Source organism: Vanacampus margaritifer, chromosome 20 (assembly GCF_051991255.1).
Source record: "Vanacampus margaritifer isolate UIUO_Vmar chromosome 20, RoL_Vmar_1.0, whole genome shotgun sequence".
NCBI classification, from domain to species: Eukaryota; Metazoa; Chordata; class Actinopteri; order Syngnathiformes; family Syngnathidae; genus Vanacampus; species Vanacampus margaritifer.
In genome coordinates, this window is record NC_135451.1 from 2,430,001 (window position 1) to 2,456,988 (window position 26,988).

Below are 26,988 nucleotides of genomic sequence, written 5' to 3' on the forward strand. Positions count from 1 at the left end.
TTATAATAATATGGGGGTTTACTTACCAATCTTTTGGTTATTCTAAGGTTCTTTGAATTTATATTTACACTAAAAATGTATTACAATCTCCATTCCTGATATACTTGTACTTATATACTGTATATATATATATATATACACTTATTCAACTATTTCAATTTATTTATTTATTTATTTATTATTATTTTGCATTTTTGTCCTTTTGAATAGGGGTGTCAAAATGAGTGCATTAATTTTGAGGTTTTTTAACGCCACTAATTTTCTCAACGCGTGATTAAAGGCCGCCCCTTACTTGGGGGAATTCCAGTCGCAAAATAGCAGACACGTCTACGCCAAAATTTTGCAGTAATAAATTTAATAATAAGGAATATATTTGTGGAGACTGGATTCAAGTTGTAATTTACAATTATAAAAATTTGCAAAATTTCACAAATTACTTCATGTTAATTATTAGATAGCTCTCCATCCATCCATTTTCTTAACCGCTTGTCCTCACAAGGGTCGCGGGGGCGCTGGGGCCTATCCCAGGTGGCTTCGGGCAGTGGGCGGGGTACACCCTGAACTGGTTGCCAGCCAATCCAGGGATAGCTCTTAATATGAAAAGAAAAATGCACTGAGCTATCACCAATGTCTTACAAATGCTATTATGCCATCTAGTGGCAGAAAAATGACCTCAACCATATCACACTGTTTTTTTACAGTACATATTTTTAATTTTAACTCAATGTTTTGAATTATTATGCAATTACAATAATAGCAATAACAGATATAAAATTTGTGATTAATCGTGAGTGAAGTGTTTAAGTCATGCGATTAATTACAATTAAATTAAATAAATAACCTGACACCCCTAGTTTTGAACAACAACCTCAATAAAAAAGCAATAAAACAATCCTGAGAATTGCCAAATGGAAAAGTAAGAACTTAGTTTTGAGCACTTGTGGTGGAGTGATAAAGAGTAGTGGTATAAAAATTTAAATCCACATTTGGCCTTCCACAACCATAGAACTCTGCTCTATATTTGACTTGAAAGTACCTTCCGTTTGGACGACAGCGACCCAGTGACTGAGAAGAAGGAGTCAAGTCGACCCTGTGTGCTCCCTTGACGACTCTTTACAATCTTCTTGCACCCGTTGCGGATCCTGTCCTCACTACATGGACACAAAATTCATTCATAAAGGTGAGCAATGGGAGGAAGATCAAGAAAAGGTCAGGGTGTGTTTGTCCTGTGAGCTCGCAATACGAAATGGACGTCCGCATGCTTGTGCTTTACCTGAACTGTTTTTCTTCACACATGAAGCGCAGCAGCCCGTCCTTGTCCGGCTCGTTCCACTTGAGCTCCACTGCGGAGCAATCCACCACTTCAGGCTTCAGAAACAGCTCCCTGGCCTCCTTGTACAGCCAGTCCTCTGGAGCCGGGTGCTTCTACATGCAAGGAATCGGCAATAAGTGGCCAAACGAGCAAAGAAACTTTTTCTTTTGACTTGATCAACCTTACATTTGGGTCAATGTTTTCCAGGATCTCCTCGATGCTGCCATGCTGCTTGATCAGGTCGATGGCTCGCTTGGGACCGATCCCCTTGATGGTGCCGCAGTAGTCGCATCCCAGCAGAATGCACAGATCTATAAACTGGTGGAAAAGGCATTAAGAACAATTTCATTCAAATCTGCAAGACTGCCATTTTGAAAAAATAAAAAAGGCACGGCTTATTATTCATATAGTGCCTAAATAAATTCAGTGCTTAAGATGTGCATTCCACTGTATGCGTTTACATGTTATTCTCAGGTACTGTCTGTAAATGGCCACATCCTACTTCACAGGCAGGACTTTGATGCTAAGTTTGGATACCTGTTACTAATCAACTAATAAAAATGTTATTTATATAGCACTTTTCATACAAAGATGGCATAAAAAGCATATATAAGTTAAAAAGCACTGGGCCTAAATTGAGCCCTGGGGCACACCACATGTGTATGTATGAGCCATACACTCTAAAACAGTTGGGTCAAAAGTAACCCAATTATGGATAAAAAATAAACCGATCCATTTAATGGGTCAACTTTCTGCGTTGTTTTATTCAAAAATGACCCAATTTTTTTGACCCACGTAAAGGATCTGACCAGTATTATTATTGTTGTTTTTCACTAAAAGACCCATTTCTTGACTCAAAGTTGGGTCAAATAAACCCAAGTAGAGGATCGGTCCATTTTTGGCCTAAAGATGGGGTTATTTTTGACCCAACTGTTTTTAGAGTATAAGACCCATATAATCACATGTGGTGTGCCCCAGGATTCAATTTTAGGCCCAGTGCTTTTTAACTTGTATATATACTTTATATGCCATCTTTGTATGAAAAGACGGCATATAAATATGAATACGATTTTTATTGATTGGTTCATGAAAGATGACAAATTTAATTGATAAAGCCACAGAATTGTTTGCATGATTGTAATCTGATTTATGACTGAATGACTTATGATTATAACACACTTGTTAGGATTTTGTGAAACTGCAAAAATTATTCCAATCTACAGAGCTGGGTTCACAAATTACACGCTTGTCTCCTACTACCACAATTCTCCAAAATTCTTGAAAAACTTTTCAATAACAGGTTAGATAAATTCATAGAAAAACATAAAATACTTTCTGATAGTCAGTATGGATTTAGAACAAAATGGTCAACTGCACTACCTTTACCAGAACTTACTGAAGAAATTACTGATTACATAGATAAAAAGAAACTTACAATAGGACTGTTCGTTGATCTACAAAAAGCATTTGACACTATAAACCATGATGTGATGTGATGATGATGATGATGATGATGATTAGTAAATTGGAGCGTTATGGTATTAGGGATACAGCCTTGAATTGGATCAGAAGTTATTTACAAGAAAGTCAACAGTTTGTGGAGTTGAGGGAATTTAAATTAAAATGTTTGTATATGGTATGTGGTGTCCCTCAGGGGTCAGTGTTGGGGCCAAAACTGTTTATATTGTATATTAATGATTTGTGCAACGAGTCTCATTTATTAAAGTTTGTGTTATTTGCAGATGACACAACAATTTAACTTTCTGGTGAGAAAATGCAGTTTATTTAGGATACAATTACCTCCGAATTTAAGAAAGTAAAAACATGGCTTGATAAAAACAAGTTATTAATAAATTTAAACAAGACAAAATGTGTTGTGTTTGGTCATGTTAAAATAGGGAACTGCACAAGATTGCAAATTGAATGTGTAGGTATAGAAAGAGTAAATTAGATTAAATTCCTGTAATTCCCATAATGTAGGATATCTCCACCACACCAATACACTGTATCTACAATCTAAAACTGTACAATTCTTTAATCTTGTGGAACTCAATACTGTACAATTGGTGTAAAAAGCAAGACATAATTTACTGCCGGGCAATATTGAAAATATGTTTTCAGAGAGACAGGGAGGTTATGGTTTGAGGGGAGTTCACAACTTAAAGACAAAGTATTCAAGAACAACATTGAAGAGTTTCTGTACATCTGTATGTGGAGTGAAAATTTGCAACAGGCTGAATACTGATTTACAACAATGTCCAAACAGATCAGTTCAAAAGGAAATATAAAATCAACATTTTTGAATAGTACAGGGAAGATGAAGTGCTTTTCAATGGAAAGTAACATTGGTTGATGTTATTTTTTATTATTGCTATTGATAAGGAAAAAATTAATATGTATATGTAAAAGTATGACAATATATACACAAGGCCCACTGTTCAATGTGTTCACTATTAATATTTACTATAATAACCTTTGTTTGTTATTAATAATCAAGATATCTTAGCTTTATACTACAGTTTTTTCTGTTTGTTGTTTACTATACATACCTACTATTTATTGTGTAACGCATGTTAAAAGGGGTAGGACCTGATAAGTTTATGCTTCTTCCTACTCCTTTTCGAACATGTACGTGTAGCTCATGACTGGGTGGAACACTGTGGAACTTTCTTATGTTTGCTTTTGTTGCTTGAATGTTGTGTTTGCGGTTTTGTCTTATATGTTTAAAAAAATATATACATATATTTTGTCTTTACACATGTACTTTTATAATCAGTGTTTTTTCTTTATATACATGTTCGAAATAAAATAAAAAATAAAAAAGTTGTCATAGTGAAACAAGTTAAAGTGTTCAGGAAGTTAACTCCAAAGTAGACAAACTATATTTCGTATTCATTCATGGTTCATTTGCCTTTGTTTAAACATTTAGGTATAATAAACCTGATATTAGATTATTTTTCAAAATACTTCAGCCCTATCAAGAAAGAAAGAAGATTGCAAGAGGAGTGGGGCAAATTTCAATTTTTCAATTATTATCCAATCATCAAACTAAAAAACATCACCTGACGGTTCATTTTATTTTACCTGTTCATTTGTCAGGTTTATGTCCTGAAGAATGCGATTGAAGTGGAACTCTTGAACTGGAAGCTTCCTATCAACAAAAATTACCCAAAAAATTCAATATTTTCAGTGAAGACGGACAGTTCAGTTCACATAATGATAAAAATGTACCAACGGACTAGAACACATTTGGTTGATTTTGTTAATGAATGATGAAACCAAGATTCATCTTCTTTTTTTTTTTCTTCTAAACAACAATTTACACCTATGAACCTAACATGCATGTTTTTGGAATATGAGAGAGAGGAAGAAGCTTGCAAACTAACTTGCAACAATGATGTAGACGGTAACCACTAGACTCGAAATGGGCAACTTCAACGCTGGAGGAGGGCCACATTTTTTCATCAGTGCGACTGGGGATGGGGGGGGGGGGGGTTAACCTACTTCCTAACTAGATGTACTGTATGACAAAAATGCCATTTTAGATATTGACAAAATGTGCGAATAATATGTGCAAAATACGTGCTCTTAACAGAGTTCATTTTTCATAATACTGCACATAATGATAATAATATAATAATAATACTCAATGCATAAAAGATCCATTATCTTAACCCAACAACAAAGAGTTTGAGGCAAAAACTAACCGCTATACTGTAATTTTTCTTTTTGCCAGTGCAAAGGGCTCCCTTGCATAAAAATTACCATTCAAGTATGGCACAAGGGCAAGAATTTATTTTGAGCATTTTTTTCCCACGAAAAAAATAATCAACTCACTCAAAATGTTAATATTATTTATCTAGGTGCTAAGTTTGTCCTGCATATCATTCCAAATTCACAAAATAGTATTTGGCCTACTCATGTTGTAGTATAGGGCCTGTTTTAGTACTGTATATGAGACCAGATGTGTGCCATCTAGTGGCGAATGGTTATATTAAAACTTAAAAATACAGTCAATGCCTATTTGTAGTTGGCTCCTGCAAATTTGAACATTTTTTCCTTTTTATTTAAAATATTTTTATACAGTATTTTTGTTCCCCTCCCCCCTTACTTGTTTCCCCCACATTCATCCAATTTTTTGTGAAAAAACACGAAAAACGATTTTTTTTTTCTTCTTTTAAATAATCAACGGGCCACTCAAAGTGTGACCAGGGGCAGCATGTTGCCAATCACTGCATCTGTACATATAAAAACAACAATGGTAAAAATACAAAAAGCACAGCATACAAGTTTGTCCAAACGCTAGCTGTGTTAAAAAATTTCAGAAAACTAATACAGAATAAAATGAAAGGAAATGGAACCCACCACCGAAATGTAATATATCAACATTACTTTGCTTCGCTGGCCGTGAGGTGTCTTAGCAGGACGTTTGTTCCAAAAGTCAGCCCATCCATATCTTCCGTTGCTGTGGCAAAGACCTTCCCTGCTTTGACCAGAGCGGCACAGCTGGCCTCTGCCTCACATGGCGCCTGCAAAAAACATGAAATGCAAACACTTTGAATGCTAGGAGCAGACGGCGGTGAACAAGCCCCCTTTTTCATGGCAAATCATCAAAAAGTGAATTTCTCCATTTTTTATTTACTTTCTGTTCCCCTGTTCTTTTTCTTAAAAATCCACCACAGCTAACTTGTAGTCATGAAAGAGGTAATTGTGCTCGACCAGCTGGATTTTCATTTTAAATCTTTTTTTTATTGAATAGGAGATAAAACAAAGCATATCTCATTCAGTACTAACCTCAATGTAAGGCACTCCCATTAAAGTCAGCAGCTTCTTGCACTCATCATTATGCTGCTTGGTGACTTTGACCAGACGCTTTGAGAGTTTGTCAATGTTTTCTTGTTCCCCTAAGTCAGAAAAAAACAAAAACATTTTAGTTAACAGAGACACAATCTTTACAAATGTGAAAGGAATATATGTGACACTGGCACTAGCTAAAAGGTCCTCATGGGTAAAAATAAAATAAAATACTAATTTTGATCTATAGTTCCTAATCCTATATTTAATTTTAATGTTGTCAGGGTGGAAACCCTCGTTTTGAAAAAAAGCATTTTAAGTTTTGGTGCATACACATATTTCAAAAGTCCATCGCAACCAGTGATTTAGGAGAAAGATATTAACCCCAAACTTTCATTAACTGTAGAGACAACTGGAAAGTCAATTCCAACAGAAGGAAAGGATATCATCTAAGATTTGAACCCTTTAAAATCTGAAGAAGTCTCCCAGAACTAAAGTTTGACGCTATATTTGGATTACAAAGACTCACGGGTGTCCAGATCCCATGACAACATTCGCGTCTGTTAGAAGGGCAAATTGGTAAATCGAGGCAGCCATATATTCACATCTTTATTTATTTCTCTCGTGTTTGAATTTGAATATTGATTTGAAAAAATGTAGCCAATGTTATTATAGTATGTACTCGAAAAACACAATTTGCGCTTTATTTCGTGCTTGTGGGCCACATTATGGTGTTTTTGTGTGTGTTTTTTAACTTGCATTGGTTTCTGTCTGCATTTCTGCAAATTATTTGTGAAATGATGTTAGAAGAGAGGAATTTCAGGTTCTTTTTAGACCTAGTCAAGTTCCCCAAAACACACAGCATGCTGGCTGCTTATCACTTACTTTCATCCACTTTGAATACAATTTTAACTTGTGCGATGCTGTGGCATATCCTGGCAAGCCACACCCACTTTCTTAAACGAAAGAAAGTTGGTCTGTTCACTCGGCTGTTGAAAGTGAATTCAGCAAAGCTCAAAACAAACCTTTCAATCAAATTCATTTATTTGCTGTGACGAATTCTTTGTATCATCATAGCATTTAAAATGACGTGCAGAAAAGACAATAGTTTGTCTCATTTGGCATTAAACTCCATTATAAACGACCAGAAACACATCAAGTCACTATTACGCCGTATCCGACCTGCTAGTGTTTACACTTCCAGCTTTTATGACGTCACGTCTGCTCTTCACTGATTTGATCTTTTCACTGTCTGTTTGGTAAGGTTTGCCCCGTCAGGGTTATTTGTACTCATCTGGGCATTGGTGGAGCATGCATGATGTGGACAATTCTTTAACATTACCATGTTAAACTCCACAATACATCTTGAAGCCAGAGCACTTCACATACATTTTGTTTAAAAAACAACAACAACACTATATAGAAATTTCACTGCCAGTGGAATTCTGTACCAAGTTCCTGGGCTTGTGCGAGCATTTTCTCAGCTTCTGCTCTTCTCTCCACTCTCTTTTCCAGCTGTGGCAAAACAGAGGAGTCAAGTTAGATTGAGATCCATTTATTTCTAGATATATCAGTATGCACACTTTATTTCTTTGCAAATGTTTACAATTCCAACTCACTCCTACAAAATTTCGGGGAAATTACAATGTCCAATCACTGCAATTTTTAGAACATGCCCAAGGGCTAATTGTGTGGTCCATGGGGGCTACCTGGTGCCTCGGACATGTTGGTGACCCCTGAACTAGAGTCTTCCATGAATCGGACGTGCACATTTTCTGAATGTGAGAGAATTACGGGAGTACCCGAGGAAAACTTCTCATTTAAAGCAGTGGCATAAGACTCTGTGTTCAATTTCTGGTAGACTGCTGCGTCAGCACTTCCAAATTTGGCTACCGGGGCTCCATCGTCTTTCTGCGCTGCCACTGAACAAGTGCAGTGTGAAAAGGGCCTAAGGCGGAAATGCCAACTACTACTCTGCTGTACTGCCTGTTAGACAAAGAATGCTTAAAAAATTATAAGCATGTAATCATGCCAGTTTATGATCAGTCTTGGTTCTGACAAATACTTTACATGAAGGAATGATTGTTTGGTAACCCATAACACAAGCAAGCAGGGACATATTGAACAACAACAGCATAGGTGCACACGAACCTCTCCGGACTTGAGCTGTGGGGGCTTGCCATCAAACACGTAAACAGGTTTAATGCCATGTTCCAGCATGCGGATGGTCCTGTAGAACATTCCCATGAGGTGGCTGGGAATGAGAGACACAATTAAAATCTGTGTAGGAATGACCAACTACTGTGCTATCACAAGACTGCGCCATATCAAGTCAAATCCCCCCCCCCCCCCCCCCAAATAATGTTTTTCCCTAGCATTAACTGGCATCAACAGAATTTTTTCTTTCTTTCTAGATACTGTAAAATTGAGTGATCTCTCTTTGAAAAATATACCTTGTGTCAAAGCGTGTACACATTCTAAACATAATTAATGAATATTTTAAAAGAATATAGCATCATAAATGAGCCAGCAAACTACTTGGCTCGGCTAGTCCATGTCTGTCGACGAAAACTGAGGTCGCACCACCTCCAGCTATCTCAGAGTCTGTACTAGTGAGAAAAGGCAACCTTGGCAAATAAATAATAAAAATAAAATAATAATAATAATAATAATAATAAAGCATCCGGAAAGCACAAAACCCTTTAAAAGTTTCCTAAATGTCGATTGCTAACTGCTTTTACGATTTTGTATATGCATGACTAATTGCCATCAACTGGGCTCCTTGTCATAACAAAAACAATTTTCAAATGATTCCTAATGTTGACTTTCTCTTAAAATTTATAACATTTAATAATCGCCCCGCACTTGATAATGATATACTGTATGCCTTTTTGTTGTTTTATATTAAAAAGTGTACCTAGTGGTCTCTCCATCCTCATTCTGCAGCATGTTGCCATCCTGTCGCACAGCAATCAGGAACTGGTAGATGCACATGGAGGCATCAATAGCAATTTTTCGGCCTGGCGGGGACAACATGACATTTTGGCTTTCTATATCCATCATATCACATAATATTTAATGGCTCATGATCACGTAGTAAGAAGACATTGCATCATTTACCAAAGTAGTTCTTGATGTCTTGCTCTCTAATGGCACTTGGAGCCTGGTCAGCAATAAGCTTGGTGAGTCCGTGTATCCCCATTGTGGTCGTGACGCGGAACTCAAATCAAGTGTCCGAAGTTCTAAGAAAAAGAAAGAAAACAAGATGTTCAAAATGCATCCCGATGGAGAATAGAATCAATGTCATATAGAAAGGAGCACATTTTTACAGCTTCAGCGCCATACAAAAAGAAACAGTGAGCAAGGACATTATTACCAAGCTGCCTTCAATTCGATTTAGTGAGAGAACGCACATTTATTTCTATTAGCTTGACAACTAAACACACATTTTATTTAGCAAAACTAAGAAGCAAACACAACAACGGACTGAAATTACGACAAAAGGTTGACATTGTTTACCAAGCACATTCAAGCAGCCTTGTTCTCAAGTGTCGCGATGTGTCCGCCGCTAGGATGTGAATTGATTTCGCGGGAAATAAATTAGCAGGCATTACTAATCTATCTATCGAGCGTACCTCTGGGGAAACACGGCAAAGAGTTCCCTATCGATGCGTTCACGTGCACGTACATGACCTGTTATAGCAAGAGTGTGTTTGATTGGCCAGTTGCGCAACAAGGAAATCCGGTTTAAAAAAAAATACGGTTGTTGCTATCAGGTTGACTTTTCACAGTCTTTTTAAACGTGCACATTTAGCAGCTTGTAACCACAAAACATCGCTAAAATTGTTTGAAATATTCCGCTGGGGAGAATTGATTTTGCTCATAAGCGAGTACAGTACAATGTAGGTGTGCGTGTTTTTTTCTCCGCCCAATCCGGGAAACTGAAGCGAGCGTTCATTATTTTTGTTTTTTTAGGTGCCGTGGAGTCAAACGCTTTTCATGTCGCTGCTTTTCTGACGACAGTGCTTGTGCTGAAGTAGTTTGGCGTAAATGGCTCCATAGCGTGTTTAACGCTTGAGTACAATTTGCCCAAAATTCCTCCGAATGTTTCTCTTTTTTTAAGTCTATACACTGAGCTCCGCTCGACGTGGGGGCCTGGAGTTCGACGATTCTGACGGAGAAGCAGGTTTGTTGGACCATCATCGCACATCAGTCACACTGGGGCGATCAAATGGTAATAACTCAATGACAACGCATAGCAATGACAAACCAATCAGCAAGGTGCTATCAATGACCTTATGTGTTTTTTGACATTTTACAATGTTACTGTAAGCGATCCCTTATTCGGAGTTCCATTTCGATTAAAGCAAAGCAAATCAATTCAATTTCAGTGTTGTTTATATCACAATACAAGTTGTCACAGGACACTTTACACATGGAACAGGTCGAAATTAACTAAAAGACTAATAGAACCTCAAAGAAGACCGAAAGGAGACAGGAAATTAAGGTTATACTGATGTAGTACAGTACAACTTAGCTCTGTCCTGTCCCCCTCTTTAAATGCATTTTTACTATTTCCATTTTCTTAACCGCTTGTCCTCACAAGAGTCGCGGGGGGCGCTGGATCCTATCTCAGCTGGCTTCGGGCAGTAGGCGGGGTACACCCTGAACTGGTTGTAAAACTTGGTTAGAGATGCCACGAAGTAGGTGGCAGTGCCTTAACCGTTTATGTGTTGCAGGCCACGGGGGCCATTTCCATCCTTATCAAGGGAGTGCTAACCTTCTGTCTTTAAATGCAGTATACTAAAAATAGTCATGCTCGTATGCAAATGTTTATCAACTTTTCTTTATAGGCCCTATCCTCCAGATATAATGTTATGGCCTTTTGGTGTAATGTGGCGTCACTGGGTTTTATAGGGGGGGGGGGGGGGGCTAAACCCCCATTTGATGCACAGGATGTGAGCACGTGCAGCATACAAGCAGAAAATTTCACAAGCAGCTAACAGAGTGATAAAAGTTTAAAGTCAACATTACATATTTCAGTCTATTTTTTAATACATTACACAAACAGCGGAAGTGTGTGTACTGCATTCATGAAAAAGAGCAAATATGTACATATTGTTACAATGCAATGCAAAACTGCATGCAAAAAGGTCACAGTGTTGTCACAAAGTAAACAAAGCCCATCATTTTCAATAAATAAAAACATTTGAGAAAAGTTACAGTACCCTGTCAGGAGTTAATAATGTAGTAAAACTTGAATGAACAACTTCATTTGCCAGGACTACTTGTTGTGTGGAAGACATGACTTTGGTTCATAATACATTGTTTTACTCCAAAATACTGTTGAAGTCGCGATTACATTTTGGTGCAAATGTACCGAAATGGTTGAAGACAAACATTACTTATTGATGGTTAAAATAAATAATACAAGTAATACAGTATTCAAGTAATAGTCTTGAAGTTAATTATTTATCTTATACTGCTTTTAGTCATCTCTTTTGTTTTGTTTTATTCATTTTTTTCCTTTTGGACACATTGTTACAGATTACATTAATTACATCATATCATTTGCAACATTGACATCCGAAAGAAGGGCTGACGGGAAGAAGCCATGGCTTATTAGTAACCTGTCCCCATTGATTATTACTCTACGCATCAGTCTTATACATTGATTATGATAGTCATTAATTCATATTTTTATCAATCCCTGACTTAAGTCTGCACACTCCTCGCTCAGTTCACCTTGAGTAATGTCTGTGTGTAGGTTGCAGCTCGTACAAATCATTTGGAATTGGTAAATCGGTTCCCGGACGCCACCAACAGGCCCACCCAACCAGGCAAGCAGCCAAGGCGAACGCATGCTCGTTCACCAGTAGCGTCTTTGCTGACCTTGGATCAGCTTTTACACATGTTGTGGCTTCCAGAAGAGTAGATCGGCTTGCATTGCGCCCATTGCGTCCACAGCAATGTTCACTCCATTCTGTTCAGTTCAGCCACCACTGTTGCCAACATCCGATGATGCTAAGATCTTGATACTCCTGAGCATTCACCAAGGCCAACCCACCCGGCGAAGTGGCCCCCACTAGCCGCATCCCGGAACCATGTTCACCAACCACATTGTAACTATTTACAGCAGATACATTGTGGCCACAATACAACCATATCATGACAGCCTTGCATGTTACAACACATGTTCAAACAGAAATAGAGCCAGACAATGTTTACATTCTTACAGGAATAGCAATATATGTTATCAATGCAGGTGTATAAACAAGAGTTAACCTTGGCAGTGTCAGCAAGTAAACATATGTTATATTTACATTATTTAAATCATGACAGCTCCAGTTTTGGGTTAATTAGTAATATGTTACAATAATTTCATTAGGGTAAGACATAATCCACAATTTAATGATGTGAGTTACTGATAGCAGTTATTGACTCTCAAACTCTGCCAATTATTCCACTCTTTTCACGATCCGTATTTTCTTCTGAGAAGATGAGTCTTCTTTTGTTTGGATGAAGATCCGACAGTCTTTTGTCCATGTGTTCTCGATAAATCCATTATTTCTCAATTGTCGCGCCCTTCTGGCAATGTCAGCATTTGGTTTTGTGAGATTTTCATTGACGTAGACATTTTTACCTTTAAGATTGTAGCTATCTCTCAAAAGAGCAATCTTTTTCTTCCTGTCAACAAACCTGATCAGAACTGCCGGTGGTCGTGTCACCCCAGTTGGAAGCGAAAAGCACATCTGAATGTGTGCTGGATCCACAATTAATCCCAAATCTCCGAGTTGAGTTGTCACAAGCTTGCTGTTCCACAGTCTCGTTCACTGAAGTTTGGTCACAATCAACTGCACTTGTGCTGGCCGCAACTCTCGCCCGAGGGCCGCGGCGCAAATTAATCTGGATATCTGTAACTATCACATCGTTGATCGTAGATGCGTCTTAGATTTATTTTATTTTTTTTGCGAGCCATGTATGATGTTTTGTTTAATGAGGGCTCACAAAATGTTAAATTAAAGAACTACTATTTGTGATGTCATTGATTGTATTATGGTTTGTTCGCCTGTGTGGCAGCATGGGTTTGATTATCACTTTCACACCAAACAAACCAAACCATACTAACCAACAGTATAAATCAAGACATCTTTATTTATAATATAGCACTTTCAAACAGCTTTAGCTTGTCACAAAGCGCTTTACAGGAAACACAACATAAAACATTCACAGCAATACAATACAAAACATCACACACAAAAAATACCCAACTTTTGTTTGAAATGGGGATTGCAAGTAGAGTTTTATCTAATTACATCCCGATAATCTCAAATAAAAACACCAAGTACAACAAAAACAAACTCACACTTACTGCTCTCTGAAAAATGTTTTCTATCAAAACAACAGAAAAGGAAAAAAAACTGTGTATAACAGTTTACCTTTCAGACATTTCCTTTTCTAAACTTCCGTTTGAACTGGTATGGGTTTTTATCAGTGATGGTGTAAATGGTTGGTTGTTAGTACAAGTACATTGAGCACTCACTAATGCAGAATACCTTCATGTTTTGCAAATTTTAGGAAAATGTTTTATTTGAATTAATTTGGTGTTTTTGAAAAACATAATTTACTTGAGCATAGTTGCGCATTCGCTTGCTTATTAAGATGCTAAAATGGTATTGGTACCATGGTATCATGATGTTTTTCTCAAAATCAAGTACACACATGGTATTGACGCTGATACTGCTATTGATATATTCCTAAGTGGTAAAGAAAACTAATGGACTGAGGTGGCAAATCCAAGTCCGGAAAGTAAAAACCCTGCCACAGTTTGGCTTTAGCCCCAGGTGCTAGGCTAGCTCATTTACTTGCTAGGGAACTAGCTAGCTAGCACAAGGGGCTAAAGCCAAACTGTGGCAGGGTTTTTTACTTTATGGACCTGGATTTGCCACCTCTGCTAATGGATAACTTTTTGTGTGTGCACCAGGAGTTATGCACTGTGGAAGAGGACACCTGCCAGGCATCCGCCAGACGACAATGAGCCTGCCTCGCGTGTTGGTCCTGTGCCTCCTGGTAGCTGGGGCACTCAGCTACAAGGCGGGGGACAACGTGACCTTGTATGTCAACAAAGTGGGTCCTTATCATAACCCTCAGGAGACGTATCACTTCTACACTTTGCCTGTTTGCAGGCCAGACAAGGTCAGTTTGCTGTTTTTACAAGTTACGGTAATATCAACAATTGGACGGATGTATGTATTAAGAGACCTCTAAAACATCAATTGGGTGTTAACGGATATTTTGGGCTAAACAAAGTATAGCCGTCCAACAGTGAAATATTTAGACTAAGGCAGCACGATTGGATTTTCATATTTGCAATATACGTATATAACATGTTGGATTAATTGAAGACTCTGAATTGTCCATAGGCGGCAGTGTGAATAGTTAGTTGCTACAGTCCCTTCCAAAAATCTTGCTACATCAATGTCACTTCTTTTGTTTTTGTTGTATACTGAAGACATTTGGGTTTCAGATCAAGAGATGAATAGGAGTCAAAAGTTTGGAATTTCAGCTTTATTTTCCGGTATTTACTCAGCTAGGCGTGTTAAACAGCTCAGGACAGAGCAACTTTTTGTACTTTGAACTCACATTTTTTAAGTGAATCAAATTATTGGAACAAACATTATTAAATGAACAAAGCTAATAATACTTAATATTTGGTGGTGTAACCATTACTTGTGATAACTACACCAGACTTTTCCAGGCCTTTACTGAAGCCTCTTAGTTCTTGTTTGTTTCTGGGGGTTTATTTCGTCAGTCTCTAATGTTTAAACAATCTTAAAACACAACACCTGAGCAACTAGAAACACCCATCAGTCACATGTTCCAATACTTTTGCTCACTTGAAAAGTGGGTGGGTTAAAAAAGAAAGATGTTCTGTCCTGAGTTGTTTAAAACATCTAAATGTAAATACTAGGGATGGCGAATATCGATATATGCGGCCTATACCCGGCTTTATTTCAAGGTATCGTGCTTGCGACAGTTACTGAGACCGGTATTAGGCGCTCTCTTGTGGCCGTTTAAAAGAATAGAAGATTGCGATTCATTTCATGTCATTTTAAGGAAAAAATGCTACATTGGGATATATAGGTATTTCTTTAAAATTATTTGTCGTTGCTTTTTGGGGAAATTTTATGTATCAGAAGTGCTATCAGTATTATTGGTAACTACCCTAGAAATCCAGACTCCTCGCAGCTTTGACGGAGAGTGAGTCTGGTCAACCGCCCTATCATTCGCATTTCTGAGGCAGGGCAGGCAAACCTGAGCTAATAGACAGTGGAATGAACCAATGAGCGAAGAGCGGACATGACAACAGAAAAGTGACTTGTTGGGGTCTCTTTTTTTTTTGCGTGGAGAAAGAGTAAAAATCCAGCATGGCTACTACTCGAAGAGAGACAGTAGTGAATGACGTCGTTGTTGAATGTTGTTGTTGCGGGAAAAACTTGAAGAGTGACGTTGCTCTCGAAGACGACGTCATGCAAATAGACGAATTTGGTGCCGAATCGCTGTCTATGTATGCCTGTCCAGACCGGTGTGGCTTGTCAGGCTAATTGGTAACTACTCAAGAGTTGAGTACTCTTACTGGTATTGGTCTGAAAAAAAGTGGTACTTGTTTATTATTATTATTATTATTACTATTACTATTATTATTTTATTTTATTATTTTATTTATATTATATACTGACATTTTGTCTGATATTCATCTTGTGACCTGAAACCCAAATGTCTTTTAGAATGTACTAACCACATTACGGACTATTTCCAAGGCAACTTATAGCTAGTTTGTTTTGTGCCATCTCTGAATATTTTATTAATGCTTGTTCTGCAGGTGTATCACAAGTCTCTCAGTCTCGGAGAAGTGCTGGATGGCGATAGAATGGCCGAATCATTGTATCAAATTCGATTTCGAGAGAATGTTGAGAAGAAAACTCTTTGCCAACTTACGCTTTCAGAGAAACAGGTATGAAATTGATCAAGTCTTAGGTTTGTAATATTGTTGGTCAATACTTTTTTACCTTAACTTCAAAATCAAAATTCTGTATCTCAGTGATCAAACTATAGATTTTGGGTTGCTTATTTGTAAACATTACAGAGTATGTGTAATCATTTTTGGCATCCTCCTTGGTGAAAATAATTTTGTTGATAGCTGTTATGTCGCACTGTTTTGCATTTCGACATAATAGCATCCAATAATGCAGTACTGTATTTTCATTTAATTTAAATATTAGGTCTATCTTACAATAATGAGTTTGTGGAAAATAGACACTCAATGTTTCCTCATGGAGAAATACTTGGTAATTGAATTAATATCATAATTTTACTTTTACATACACATAAGGGATTGCTTATATGAGTTTTAAAACTTTGTGTTTCAGGTGGACAAGCTTCGTGAGGCCATCGAGGAGCTGTACTACTTTGAATTTGTCCTAGATGACATTCCAATCTGGGGTTTTGTGGGATACATAGAGGAGAGCGGCTTCCTGCCTCACAGCCACAAAGTAAACTTTTTCACGTCTCTCGAGTGCTACAAAGTAACATATTTGACTTTTTAAGGGGAACTTGGTGAAAGATAAAAATTCATGCGAAGTTCATGTTGCAAACATTCTCACTTTGACACTCTGCTGCCGTGCCTCTCTTTGCTCACCGCCAACAACAGGTGGGCCTGTGGACTCACCTGGACTTCAACATCGAGTACAACGGCGACTCTGTGATCTTCGCCAACGTCTCTGTGAAGGATGTCAAACCCGTGCCCTTGGAGGACGGCGCCGGAGCGGCCGTGGGTGGTGTCGGCGTAGGCGGAGGAAGCCTGACGGTCGTACACACGTACAGCGTGCGCTGGTTCGAGTCCACTATGCCTCACGCCCGTAGGGCGGAACGCCTCAGGGACTACTCGTTCTTCCCCAAAACGCTGGAGATCCACTGGCTGTCCATCATCAACTCACTGGTGCTGGTGGTGCTTCTGCTAGGCTTCGTTATCATCATTCTTATGCGGGTGCTTAAGAATGACTTTGCCAGGTTTGTTACCGGTAAAAGAGAGTTGATTTATTGCTGTTTTCATGTTATGTGAGGTAGGGCTGGACGATTAATCGAAATGTTATCGTGATTTCCATTTTGGATTCCCCCGTTTAATCAGATCAGCCCCTAATGTGATTTATAAAGATGGAGTTTATTCGTCATTTGGCACAGTAGTTGTGATAGTGTTAACACTTTTATTGAAGCAACATCTTCCATCCAGTTTCTTAACCGCTTTTCCCTCACAAGGGTCGCAGGGGGTGCGCTGGAACCTATCCCAGCTGGCTTCGGGCAGTAGGCGGGGTACACCCTGAACTGTTTGCCAGCCAATCACAGGACACACAGAGTCGAGCAACCATCCACACTCACAATCACACCTATGGACAATTTGGAGTGTTCAATTAACCTGCCATGCATGTCTTTGGAATGTGGGAGGAAACCGGAGTACCCGGAAGAAACCCACGCAAGCACAGGGAGAACATGCAAACTCCACCCAGGAAGGCCGCCGAAGCCTGGACTCGATCTCACGTCCTCTGCACTGGGAGGCGGACGTGCTAACCAGTCAGGCACCGTGCCGCCTGAAGCAAGTTCTTGATTTAAAAAAACAAAACAAGTTTCAAGTACTTAAAAACAAGTTTTCCCCTAGCAGACAAGCTCTCGGGAGACGCCGCCATTTTAGTGGGTGGAAACGATGACGTCAAGACGCATTTACGTCAAGACAGAGCATGCGCATGCCGGACGCAGCCTCGCCATTCTGAAAAGTGTAAACATGACGCTCGTTTCCGATTGACCAAAGGAATATACCACCCATTGATTCTGAATGAAATTCCATTCGGATTAAGCCTTTTCATTCCGATTGAGGTGTTTATATGGAGCATTTTCATTCCGTTTAGCCGTTCGGATTCATACTAATCAGAATACATGGCTCCATGTAAACCAGGCTAGTTGTGATTCTGCTTCCCTAAGTGTACTTTACGCTGTTTAATGACAATCCAGTTGGAATTAACTGTAAAACTAAACACACAATAAGGAGAATTACATACAGTGCATATTTAAATACAAAAAATGCTTTGTTTTTATAACATGATTAGCCTAGTGCTAATTCTAAAGATGATGTCGGATAACAGGAAGTTAGCATCAACTTCGGGAGTACAGTAATAATCCTTCAAATAACAAATATTCACACACAAATGCTGTGGAAACATATCCACAGGTAAGATAACACTACTCAAAAACACAAATTCTTCCCAATGTGTGAAAAACTAGTTATTTTAATAGAATTAAATCACAACTTCTGTTCTCATTGTAAGCATGTACACCATGGATTCATGCCACCAGACTGCCCCTAAGAGGACAGTTTTTTAAAAATCAGGTATAACATCGATATAACATGCTTTCCCCTCGTCTGCAGGTATAATGTTGAGGAGGATGCGGGTTGTGATGACCTGGACCAAGGAGACAACGGCTGGAAGATCATACACACTGACGTCTTTCGGTTTCCTCCTTACAAAAGCCTGCTGTGTGCCGTGCTAGGAGTAGGGGCCCAGTTCCTTACCCTTGCCACAGGTGCTTATTTCATTAGACGCACACACTGGTATCACTTCTGATTTTGTTTCCATTCTTGTTACACTGTATGTTACTATGTTATAGGAATTATTGTCATGGCTCTTCTGGGAATGTTCAACGTGCACCACCACGGTGCCATTAACTCTGCGGCCATCGTTTTGTATGCTCTGACCAGCTGTGTGTCAGGTTACATCTCATGCAGCTTTTACACACAAATCAACGGCAATCGTTGGGTGTGGAACATCATCTTGACCTCAACACTCTTTTCCGGTGAGTTTGCTCAGAAGGATGTTACTGGTAGGCCAGGGCTCGGGGACCCTACTGTCTGATGACCATTCCGGATGGCCCATAAAACGTACTCACTCTTTGACCAACCAGTATTTGTTCATTTCAGTAGAGATTAGTATGAAACTAACATTTAAATTTAAGGTTATTTAAAGGCATTTAAAAGTTTACCTTGAATTATTGTAACCGCGATTATTCTAAACCAGGGGTCTGCAACCTGCGACCCTGGAGCCACATGTGGCTCTTCAGTCCCTCTCCTGTGGATCTCTAAAAAAAATAGTGGAAATTAATACATTTTTATGCCTAAATGCCTTCTCCTCATGATGCAAATGGTTAAATTTTTTATGTTTCCTGAAAAAAATGACTTGGGCGTTTATTTTAAGAAGGCATAGATATTTGTATTTTTTAGATAAAATATACGTCAAATGAAAAAAAGGCATGAAAATCAAAAAATGAACACAAATTTACTCACCCAAAAAAATCAAATCAAAAATGAAAGGTAGAGGAAAATAAATGTCAAAGCATTGAATGCTACACAATTTTGTGTTATGGTGTAGCTCTAATTAGCTCTTGGGCCCTCAGTACATTAGGCTAACACTAGCACACTGTCTCCTTAATAATCTTTAAATGTTTTGTGGTTCCAGACAGATTTTTTATTTATTTATTTAGCTTCAAATGGCTCTTTTGACAAAAAAAAGGTTGCTGACCCCTGTTCTAAGCTACTTCTCCTTTACTCCCACAGCTCCACTCTTCCTAACGTGGAGCGTTGTCAACTCCATCCACTGGTGGAGCGGCTCTACACAGGCCTTGCCGGCTACCACTGTGCTGCTCCTGCTGAGTGCCTGGGTGTTGGTTGGCTTCCCGCTCACGGTCATCGGCGGCATCGTGGGCAAGAACCGAGCAGGTGGCTTCCAGGCGCCTTGCCGCACTCGCAACATCGCCCGGCAGATCCCTATGCAGCCCTGGTACAAGCATGCTGCTGTGCACATGGCCATCGGTGGCTTCTTGCCATTCAGGTGAGTTGCTATTTCGAGTAAACGAAATGGGCTTTTAGTTGCTTTTGTACGGAAGAGGATTAGGGCCAGAGAAGAGAAAAAAACAACAACTTTGGCACTTTAAAGTCAGAATTCTGACCTTAAAGTGAGAATTTTGACTTTAATCTCAGAATTTTGATTTTAATCTCAGAATTTTGATTTTAAAGTCAGAATTCTCACTTAAATTGTGACTTTAAAGAAATTGTGACTTTAAAGTCAGAATTGTCACAATTCTGTCTTTAAAGTCAGAATTCTGACTCACTATTCTTTAAATTAAAAAAAGGTTGGCAGGAAGTCAGAATTATCATTTTAGTCTCAGAATTATGATTTTAATTAAAGTGAGAATTCTGTCAGAATCCTGCCAACCTTTTTTTTCTCTTCACTGTCCCTAATCCTCTTCCATACTTTTGTGTTTTGAGTGTAAAGATACATAAAGAGTATCAGGGCAGTAGTGAAAAGGAAAACTTGCTAAATATAGTGGGACCCTCTAAGTCATTGTTGCTCAAATACCAATTGGTGCTTTCCATCGGTTTCCCCCCATAGTGCCATCTCAGTGGAGCTTTACTACATCTTTGCCACAGTGTGGGGCCGAGAACACTACACACTGTATGGCATTCTGCTGTGCGTCTTCGCCATCCTCCTGTCAGTGGGTGCCTGCATCTCGGTGGCCCTTACTTACTTCCTGCTGTCGGGCGAGGATTATCGCTGGTGGTGGCGGAGCGTGCTAAACACGGGCTCCACCGGCCTCTTCATCTTCATTTACTCCGTCTTCTACTACAGGAACAGGTCCTCCATGAGCGGCCTGGTGCAGAGTACGGAGTTCTTCGGCTACTCTCTGCTCACAGCGCTGTTTTTTTCGCTCATGCTGGGCAGCGTGTCCTTCTGGGCATCATTGGCTTTTATTCGCTACATCTACCGCAGTCTGAAGATGGACTAGGCGCTCATGAAAGCTGTGAAAAGCTTTTCTCACCACACGAAAAGACAGTCTCCTGTTCTTTTCATGCTCATGCACACACCCGACCTGAGAGGACAAATTACTGGGACTAAAACTGGAGCCAGCGGTCCAAGCTGAGGAGTGATTATAATTTATCAAGGATTGTCAATTGAAGGATGCATGTGGTGCTAGCGTATAAACAAAATTGAGTGTCATAAAGGGATGATGGGACTTGTTGGCGTTACTCCGCCCCATCAGGAATGAGTAGTTTTTTTGTTTGTTTTTTATACTTGTCAGTGTCCACAAATGTTGACAAACTGTCGGTAACTTACAATACAATTATTTTTGTCAGCCTGTTGTAAAGAATTTCAAAGCAATGTTTTTCCATTGGTCCTGCAGAGAATAACATTTTGATGCCATGTAGAGGAAATGTGTTGCATATTGGTGAAGGGAGCAATATTGTGATTTGTTCTGATTTAAATACTCTTTTCGATAAAACATTTTAGTAATAGACTAGCTTACCTTAGTCACAGAATGATATTTTTGAAACTGAGATGTTATATAACTGAATATAGACACCAAGACATTGTAGATTTCCATATAGAAGCGTTTATAGGGGCAAATGTAAGAAAAACCTTTATCTTTTAACATTTCCAAAAAAGCTGCATGCATGCTAGTGTTACAAAGTACAAAGAGCACACCATCAAACTTTAAATAGTTGTATATAAAAATAAAACATGGTGGTTAAAAAAAAAAAAGCAAAATATTTTTTGCTCAACTATATGAAGTATATACACCCATGCAGAGAAAATGTATGCACAGCAGAAGTGTCCTACTGGTCCATGCTATGTACAATGACGGTATTTGATGAGTTTTGGCTGGTGACGGCCTCTGCATCTTTGCCATCAAAGCTGGTGTCTGGCTCAGTGTTGCCGCTCGAGTGGAATGCAACTGGGTTGTATTCATACTGGTTGATACCCGGGGGCACAGCCCAGCCAGCAGTCTGGGGCCTGGTTAGGTCTGCAGCTTGAGGTGTGCCAGATGACCATGTGGAAAAAGGAGCAGAACCAGCTGAACTGCCCATCCTAGCAAGATAGAAGGCCAGATTCTGAGGACCGATCTTCTTGAAGGCTGCATCCATCATGGCGTGATTGTAGCGTTCCTTGAATGGTGGTCTTTGGGTCTCTGGTTGATACTGAGAAGACAACAAATTAGGGGTGGGCCCCCAAAAATCTTATTTAGTATTAAAAAAATGATTTAAATGTCCCCAAATCGATTTTATTTAAATTATTTTGTACTGTCTTGCCCATGTTTATGTGTGCCTTTATTAGGAGTGCTGTTCATGTTATACACAATTTGGCCACTTATAGGCAGTGTGGTTCCGTGCGTTCTGATACACTGTTAAGTTATAGCCACATTAGAGAGTAGAAGGAAAAAGTCACGATCAAGCTATTCCAATAAAAGTTGTTGGGGGGTTTTGCAGCGTAGGAAGAGCATATGCTGGTGAGTAATGTTAACATGCTTCTCTGTATACATTCCTGAAGTGTTTTGTATAAATAGCCATCCTTTTGGGTGATAAAAGTGCCGCGACTTGCATGCTAATTAGCATTAGTGAGTCAGTTTGGAGTAGATTAAAAGTGCCACGAGTTGCATGCTAATTAGCATTAGCGAGTCAGTCTGGAGAAGATCATGATTCTTTGCACATCTATAAACTGAAGCAGAAATCATTGTCAATCAAATCATTTTGAATCAAAAATCGTTCCAATCGAATCGCAGGCTCAAAAATCGGAACCGAATTGAATCGTGAGACAGTCAAAGATTCCCACCCCTACTACAAATGTGGGGTCAGAATCGCGTTCCATTTTCCAGTTTGCTAGTGTTGCGTCTCGCCTTTAAGGCCTTAACCAAACTATGGTTAGAATGGACGCGTCATTCTATGTATGCCCAAGCCGTTGTGTTTCTGTTATGAGCAAACAGGAAACCTGGACTAGGCATTAGTATCACCAAAGTGGCAAAATATAAAAGAATCAACGGGATTTGCTTACAGGTGGAACATGGTTTATTACACTTCCGCTAATGGCTTGTCTGCGGTTCTTAGCGGTGGTGTAGCGTGATGACACCCAGTTGCTGTCTTTCTGGTGTCTCCTCAGCTTCATTCTTCGATTTTGAAACCAAGTCTTCACCTACAAGCAAAAACAATACAATTGGAACTGTTTAACCCCTGGGCGTTATTTGTCCATTTTCTGGCTTTTTTCTGTTTTTCATCAAAGAAAAAGCATTTGAAAAAAATACACCAGGGACCTGACATTTTACCAGGATTGTTTAAAAATGTAGAAGTTCAAATTGGCGCCATGCTGTAATTTATAATTATTACCAAACAGGAGGGAGAGATTCACACGAAGTTGTTGTAATAATGCCCGATTTTGGCTCATTGACTCCCATTATAAATCATTTTTTGATATGCTGTAAACCTGATGTGTTATAATGCATTTTCCGTGATTACTGATGCAATCGCTTCTTTGACGAGTCATAAACATGAAAATAGAGGAATTTGTGTGTTTAGAGTGTTAACACAAAAATCCACTAGGTGGTGCCAAAGGCTAATAAATGAATACAAAATGCATGCATAAAAAAATTCTATTATGACTTATGGACTTGTTTGAGCCTCTAACTATGTCATATGAAATATATAAATTATTATTTTATTTTATTTATATATATACACACCATAGTTAGTCTTGCTATTAGCATAATACTGCTATTGTTGTCCATAGGGGGCATTAAAAAAATAAATAAAAATAAAAACTATATATGTGTACATAGGTCTGATGCCACTGAACATTTTGAGTGGTTGAAAGTGAAAAAAATATTCACTAAGTTATCTCACTTCAAAGGAAATGCCGGATTTTGGCAAAATTACAAGAGTTTTGTGCTATTCGGAAAACTGCCATTGTGTGAAAACTGGGCGTGCAGAAAAAATTCTATTGTTATGACTTATGGACTTATTCAAGCCTCTAAATATGTCATATGAAATATTCAAATTAGTCTTTTATTTTATATATATATACAGCATAGTTAGTCTTGCTATTAGCATAATATCGCTATTATTGCCCATAAGAGGCATTAAAACATTTTAATTAAATAAAAACTATATATGTATAGATAGGTCTGATGCCACTGAACATTTTGAGCGGTTGAAAGTGAAAAGAATATTCATAAATGACTAAGTTATCTCACTTCAAAGGAAATGCCTGATTTTGGCAAAATTACAAGAGTTTTGAAAAATGCCATTGTGTAAAAACTGGGCATGCATAAAAAAATTCTATTGTTATGACTTATGACCTTGTTTGAGCCTCTAACTATGTCATATGAAATATTCAAATTTGTCTTTTATTTTATATATATATATATACAGCATAGTTAGTCTTGCTATTAGCATAATACTGCTATTATTGTCCATAGGGGGCATTAAAAAAAATAAACTATATATGTATAGATAGGTCTGATGCCACTGAACATTTTGAGCGGTTGAAAGTGAAAAAATATTCATAAATGACTAAGTTAGCTCACTTCAAAGGAAATGCCAGATTTTGGCAAAAATTACAAGAATTTAATCAAACTATAATAACGCCCAGGGGTTAAGATGTCCTCTGTCCCTACCAGGCAAATTCTCACATAAACTGCTTACCTGTTTGTAGGTGAGCCCTGTGATTTCAGCAAGGTTCTTCATCTCAGCTGGGGTGAGGTATCTCTGCACACTAAAACGCTGGACAAGAGTGTTCATCTGGCTTTCGGTGAAGGTAATGCGCACCTTTCCTTTAGGGGTACTTTGTCTCTTCAGGACCGGTAAGGGCGCTTGCAGAGAGGAAGTGTTTGCATTCTGGTTGCCCACATCAGTGCAGGAGGGCAGCTCATCCTTAAACGAGCTGGACACATGGTCTCCTGCATCCGGGCTCCTGCTGTTTGTATCATCGCTGAGGTCTTTCTTCACCCACGTGTCGGGCTCAGCCTGCAGTGGGCCACTTTCTCCGCTGCTTCTAAAACTCCATGAATCTGAAAGGGAATATATGGAGAGTATGTTTATCCTCTCACATTCCCTTGAGTATGTGAGAAACCATTTTGTAAATCTACTGTGCAAATATGATGTGATGATGTACGATATACGATTATATATTGGCATTAGGTATGTGTATCCACTGCTGAATGACTCTTAAAAAAAAGGGGGGGGGGGTCACTGAACAAGCCATCTTCATGACTGCAGATTTTGAGTGATGTCCACATTTTCCTTACAGTGTATAGTGTTTGTTCATTCGACGTTTTTTCTTAAGCAAGTCACCTATTATAAAAATATAAATATATATATGTGTGTGTGTGTACTCCAATAACAGTCATTATTTTTGCTTTATTTTACTACATTTATATTAATTTACAATTGTACATATAACTACTAAAAGGAGGATTTAATATTTTCTGTTGAAAATTTCAATTGAATATTCATTGTAGTTTTCTAAATATGATTTTTATTTTGCTGACATTTACGTAGTTTCACTTCGTGACTAGCAAGAGTTAATTCATTCTGTTTCTGAGTTTAGTAACCGTTACAATTATAGAAGTCTTATTAATCTTTCAACTCGGTGAAAGGAAGCCCTCCACTTAATTTGACTTGTGATTATTAATAATTTTGATTGCAAAATGTGATGAAATGTCTGGCTACTATAATGAGCTGCCTGGTTTGTTTGCTAATCAGTCACAAGCAAAAACAATACGTTGATTGTTTTCACTGTGTGAAGGATACATTTGCATTACGGAAATATCAGAAATGCCCGGATGTTCGGAATTGTCCAACATGATCGGTACCTTGATAAAACAAATGTAATTTGAGCAAATTTGTTATTTAAGTGCGATCAGATTGGTATCCCAGGAAAAAATCTGTTTTTATCCACAACTATCCACGCAGCGCAAAGAGTTTGCGAAGCTAGCTTTGGAGCAAAACTAAACGTACCAGGAGATGCGTGAGCCTCCGAGTCACTTGTGGAGTCGCTACCGGCCCTTTTGCTCTCCTCGGCGGGTGTATCGTAAGCGGCCCGGGGCGGCCCAGTCAGAAGAAAGCGGCCAGCTTGACTCTCCTGGAGGTAGACCAGACCGGAGCCCTGGTAAGGGCAATGACCGTTGGTGACGAACTGCTCCGGGCTGTGAGGCGGAGACTCTTCGTGGGTCCTTGCGGCGGCTGCAGCGGCGGCGTAGTAGACCTGCGCCACCCCGGGTGTGTAGTTATTAAAATCGGGCGGTCCCGCCTCGCCCCAGCCGGTAACGTGGCAGTGATTCTGTTCGTGGCCGGACTGATAAACAAGGCCGTAGGCGTAAGCATGGTAGGATGAGTTGTAGTTTATCGGTGTCTTCCAATCTGCCATTTTTAAACTTTAAAATGTTGCCTATTAATTTTTTTTTAAAATAATAATGCTTCCAAAAGCGACAGCAACGCAATCAGGCCTACTGGCTAAATGTTTGTAAACCGCGCCACCTCGCTAAGGGTTGTTTTTAAGGAGTAGCCTTTGGGCAGGTGTGGACGGGGGTGTTGAGGTTTGAGCCAATCGGATGCCCTCACCTGCCCTTGAGCGATCCTTTCATTGGCCCACTACACACAATAAGCTTTGAGCAATGATTACCATGGTGGGTACACTACAGTACAGTATTTAAATAAGTCCTCGTGATTAAGACAAAACTATGGGATAATCGTTCGTGTTGTTTAAAATGCTTTAAAACACTTGTAATTCAATGTTATACTTTTTCTTTAAATGTAGTTTTGAAGGAAATATATTATCAACTTTACACTGAAAAAATCATTTTAATCATTCCTTTTTTTCAAACACTAATTTATTTAACAGAAAATGTTTAAACATGTAAAAAATATATATATATTAAGACAAATAAAATTATTTGAAACACTATAATTATGTGAGCACAATTTCTAAGTTATATTAAAGTAAAATATAAAG

The 26,988-nt window shown here is 38.8% G+C and overlaps 3 protein-coding genes, 1 long non-coding RNA gene and 1 other non-coding gene across 9 annotated transcripts in view; 2 read left to right on the forward strand and 3 right to left on the reverse strand.

Annotated features, from left to right (window-relative positions):
- LOC144040607 (uncharacterized) overlaps positions 1–1,517 on the forward strand; it is a 3,493-nt gene extending 1,976 nt beyond the window's left edge. Inside the window, exons 2-3 of the long non-coding RNA XR_013289778.1 lie at positions 1,034–1,180; positions 1,301–1,517. This is a non-coding gene — a long non-coding RNA (uncharacterized LOC144040607). The remainder of the gene's footprint in view (positions 1–1,033; positions 1,181–1,300) is intronic.
- fen1 (flap structure-specific endonuclease 1) overlaps positions 1–9,764 on the reverse strand; it is a 10,260-nt gene extending 496 nt beyond the window's left edge. The window contains exons 1-11 of one of the 3 annotated variants that reach the window (XM_077554962.1): positions 9,742–9,764; positions 9,227–9,348; positions 9,024–9,126; positions 8,258–8,360; positions 7,558–7,621; positions 6,107–6,216; positions 5,705–5,841; positions 4,397–4,463; positions 1,499–1,630; positions 1,274–1,425; positions 1,037–1,151 (exon numbers count right to left, since the gene is read on the reverse strand). In XM_077554962.1, the coding sequence (XP_077411088.1) occupies positions 1,037–1,151; positions 1,274–1,425; positions 1,499–1,630; positions 4,397–4,463; positions 5,705–5,841; positions 6,107–6,216; positions 7,558–7,621; positions 8,258–8,360; positions 9,024–9,126; positions 9,227–9,308 (1,065 nt within the window). In that variant the 5' untranslated portion in view covers positions 9,309–9,348; positions 9,742–9,764. Of the gene's footprint in view, positions 1–1,036; positions 1,152–1,273; positions 1,426–1,498; positions 1,631–4,396; positions 4,464–5,704; positions 5,842–6,106; positions 6,217–7,557; positions 7,622–8,257; positions 8,361–9,023; positions 9,127–9,226; positions 9,349–9,482 lie in introns of all 3 variants that reach the window. The other 2 variants (XM_077554960.1, XM_077554961.1) reach the window with 2 other exon arrangements.
- An 81-nt stretch (positions 9,765–9,845) lies between these two features.
- On the forward strand, positions 9,846–26,504 carry tm9sf1 (transmembrane 9 superfamily member 1). Of its 3 annotated transcripts, XM_077554333.1 has the most exons (10): positions 9,846–10,008; positions 10,082–10,292; positions 14,091–14,302; positions 15,990–16,121; positions 16,537–16,659; positions 16,818–17,176; positions 18,585–18,739; positions 18,824–19,009; positions 19,767–20,040; positions 20,602–21,343. In XM_077554333.1, exons 3-10 carry the CDS (start codon positions 14,096–14,098, stop codon positions 20,993–20,995), a joined length of 1,830 nt encoding a protein of 609 aa, XP_077410459.1. In that variant the 5' UTR covers positions 9,846–10,008; positions 10,082–10,292; positions 14,091–14,095; the 3' UTR covers positions 20,996–21,343. The 3 variants fall into 3 exon arrangements, with proteins under 3 accessions (XP_077410459.1, XP_077410460.1, XP_077410458.1); XM_077554334.1 differs by lacking the exon at positions 20,602–21,343 and adding an exon at positions 24,691–26,504 and having other exon boundaries at positions 9,846–10,292; XM_077554332.1 differs by having other exon boundaries at positions 9,846–10,292.
- On the reverse strand, positions 10,782–10,908 carry LOC144040766 (U6atac minor spliceosomal RNA). Its single transcript, XR_013289845.1, has one exon. It is a non-coding gene; the product is annotated as a U6atac minor spliceosomal RNA (small nuclear RNA).
- nanog (nanog homeobox) lies at positions 21,586–26,547 on the reverse strand. Its single transcript, XM_077554335.1, has 4 exons — positions 25,995–26,547; positions 24,681–25,045; positions 23,038–23,175; positions 21,586–22,187 (listed from the first exon to the last, which is right to left on the reverse strand). Exons 1-4 carry the CDS (start codon positions 26,401–26,403, stop codon positions 21,825–21,827), a joined length of 1,275 nt encoding a protein of 424 aa, XP_077410461.1. The 5' UTR covers positions 26,404–26,547; the 3' UTR covers positions 21,586–21,824.
- Between the last annotated feature and the right edge of the window lie 441 nt (positions 26,548–26,988).

Coding starts and splice junctions, on each gene's coding strand:
- tm9sf1 (XM_077554332.1), top strand. CDS start 14,096: ATGCACTGTGGAAGAGGACACCTGCCAGGCATCCGCCAGACGACAATG. Junction 16,660..16,817: donor TCCTGCCTCACAGCCACAAA/GTAAACTTTTTC, acceptor CGCCAACAACAG/GTGGGCCTGTGGACTCACCT. Junction 19,010..19,766: donor GACCTCAACACTCTTTTCCG/GTGAGTTTGCTC, acceptor TTACTCCCACAG/CTCCACTCTTCCTAACGTGG.
- nanog (XM_077554335.1), bottom strand. CDS start 26,403: ATGGCAGATTGGAAGACACCGATAAACTACAACTCATCCTACCATGCT. Junction 23,176..24,680: donor CAGGGCTCACCTACAAACAG/GTAAGCAGTTTA, acceptor TTTTGCTTGTAG/GTGAAGACTTGGTTTCAAAA. Junction 22,188..23,037: donor TAATAAACCATGTTCCACCT/GTAAGCAAATCC, acceptor TTGTCTTCTCAG/TATCAACCAGAGACCCAAAG.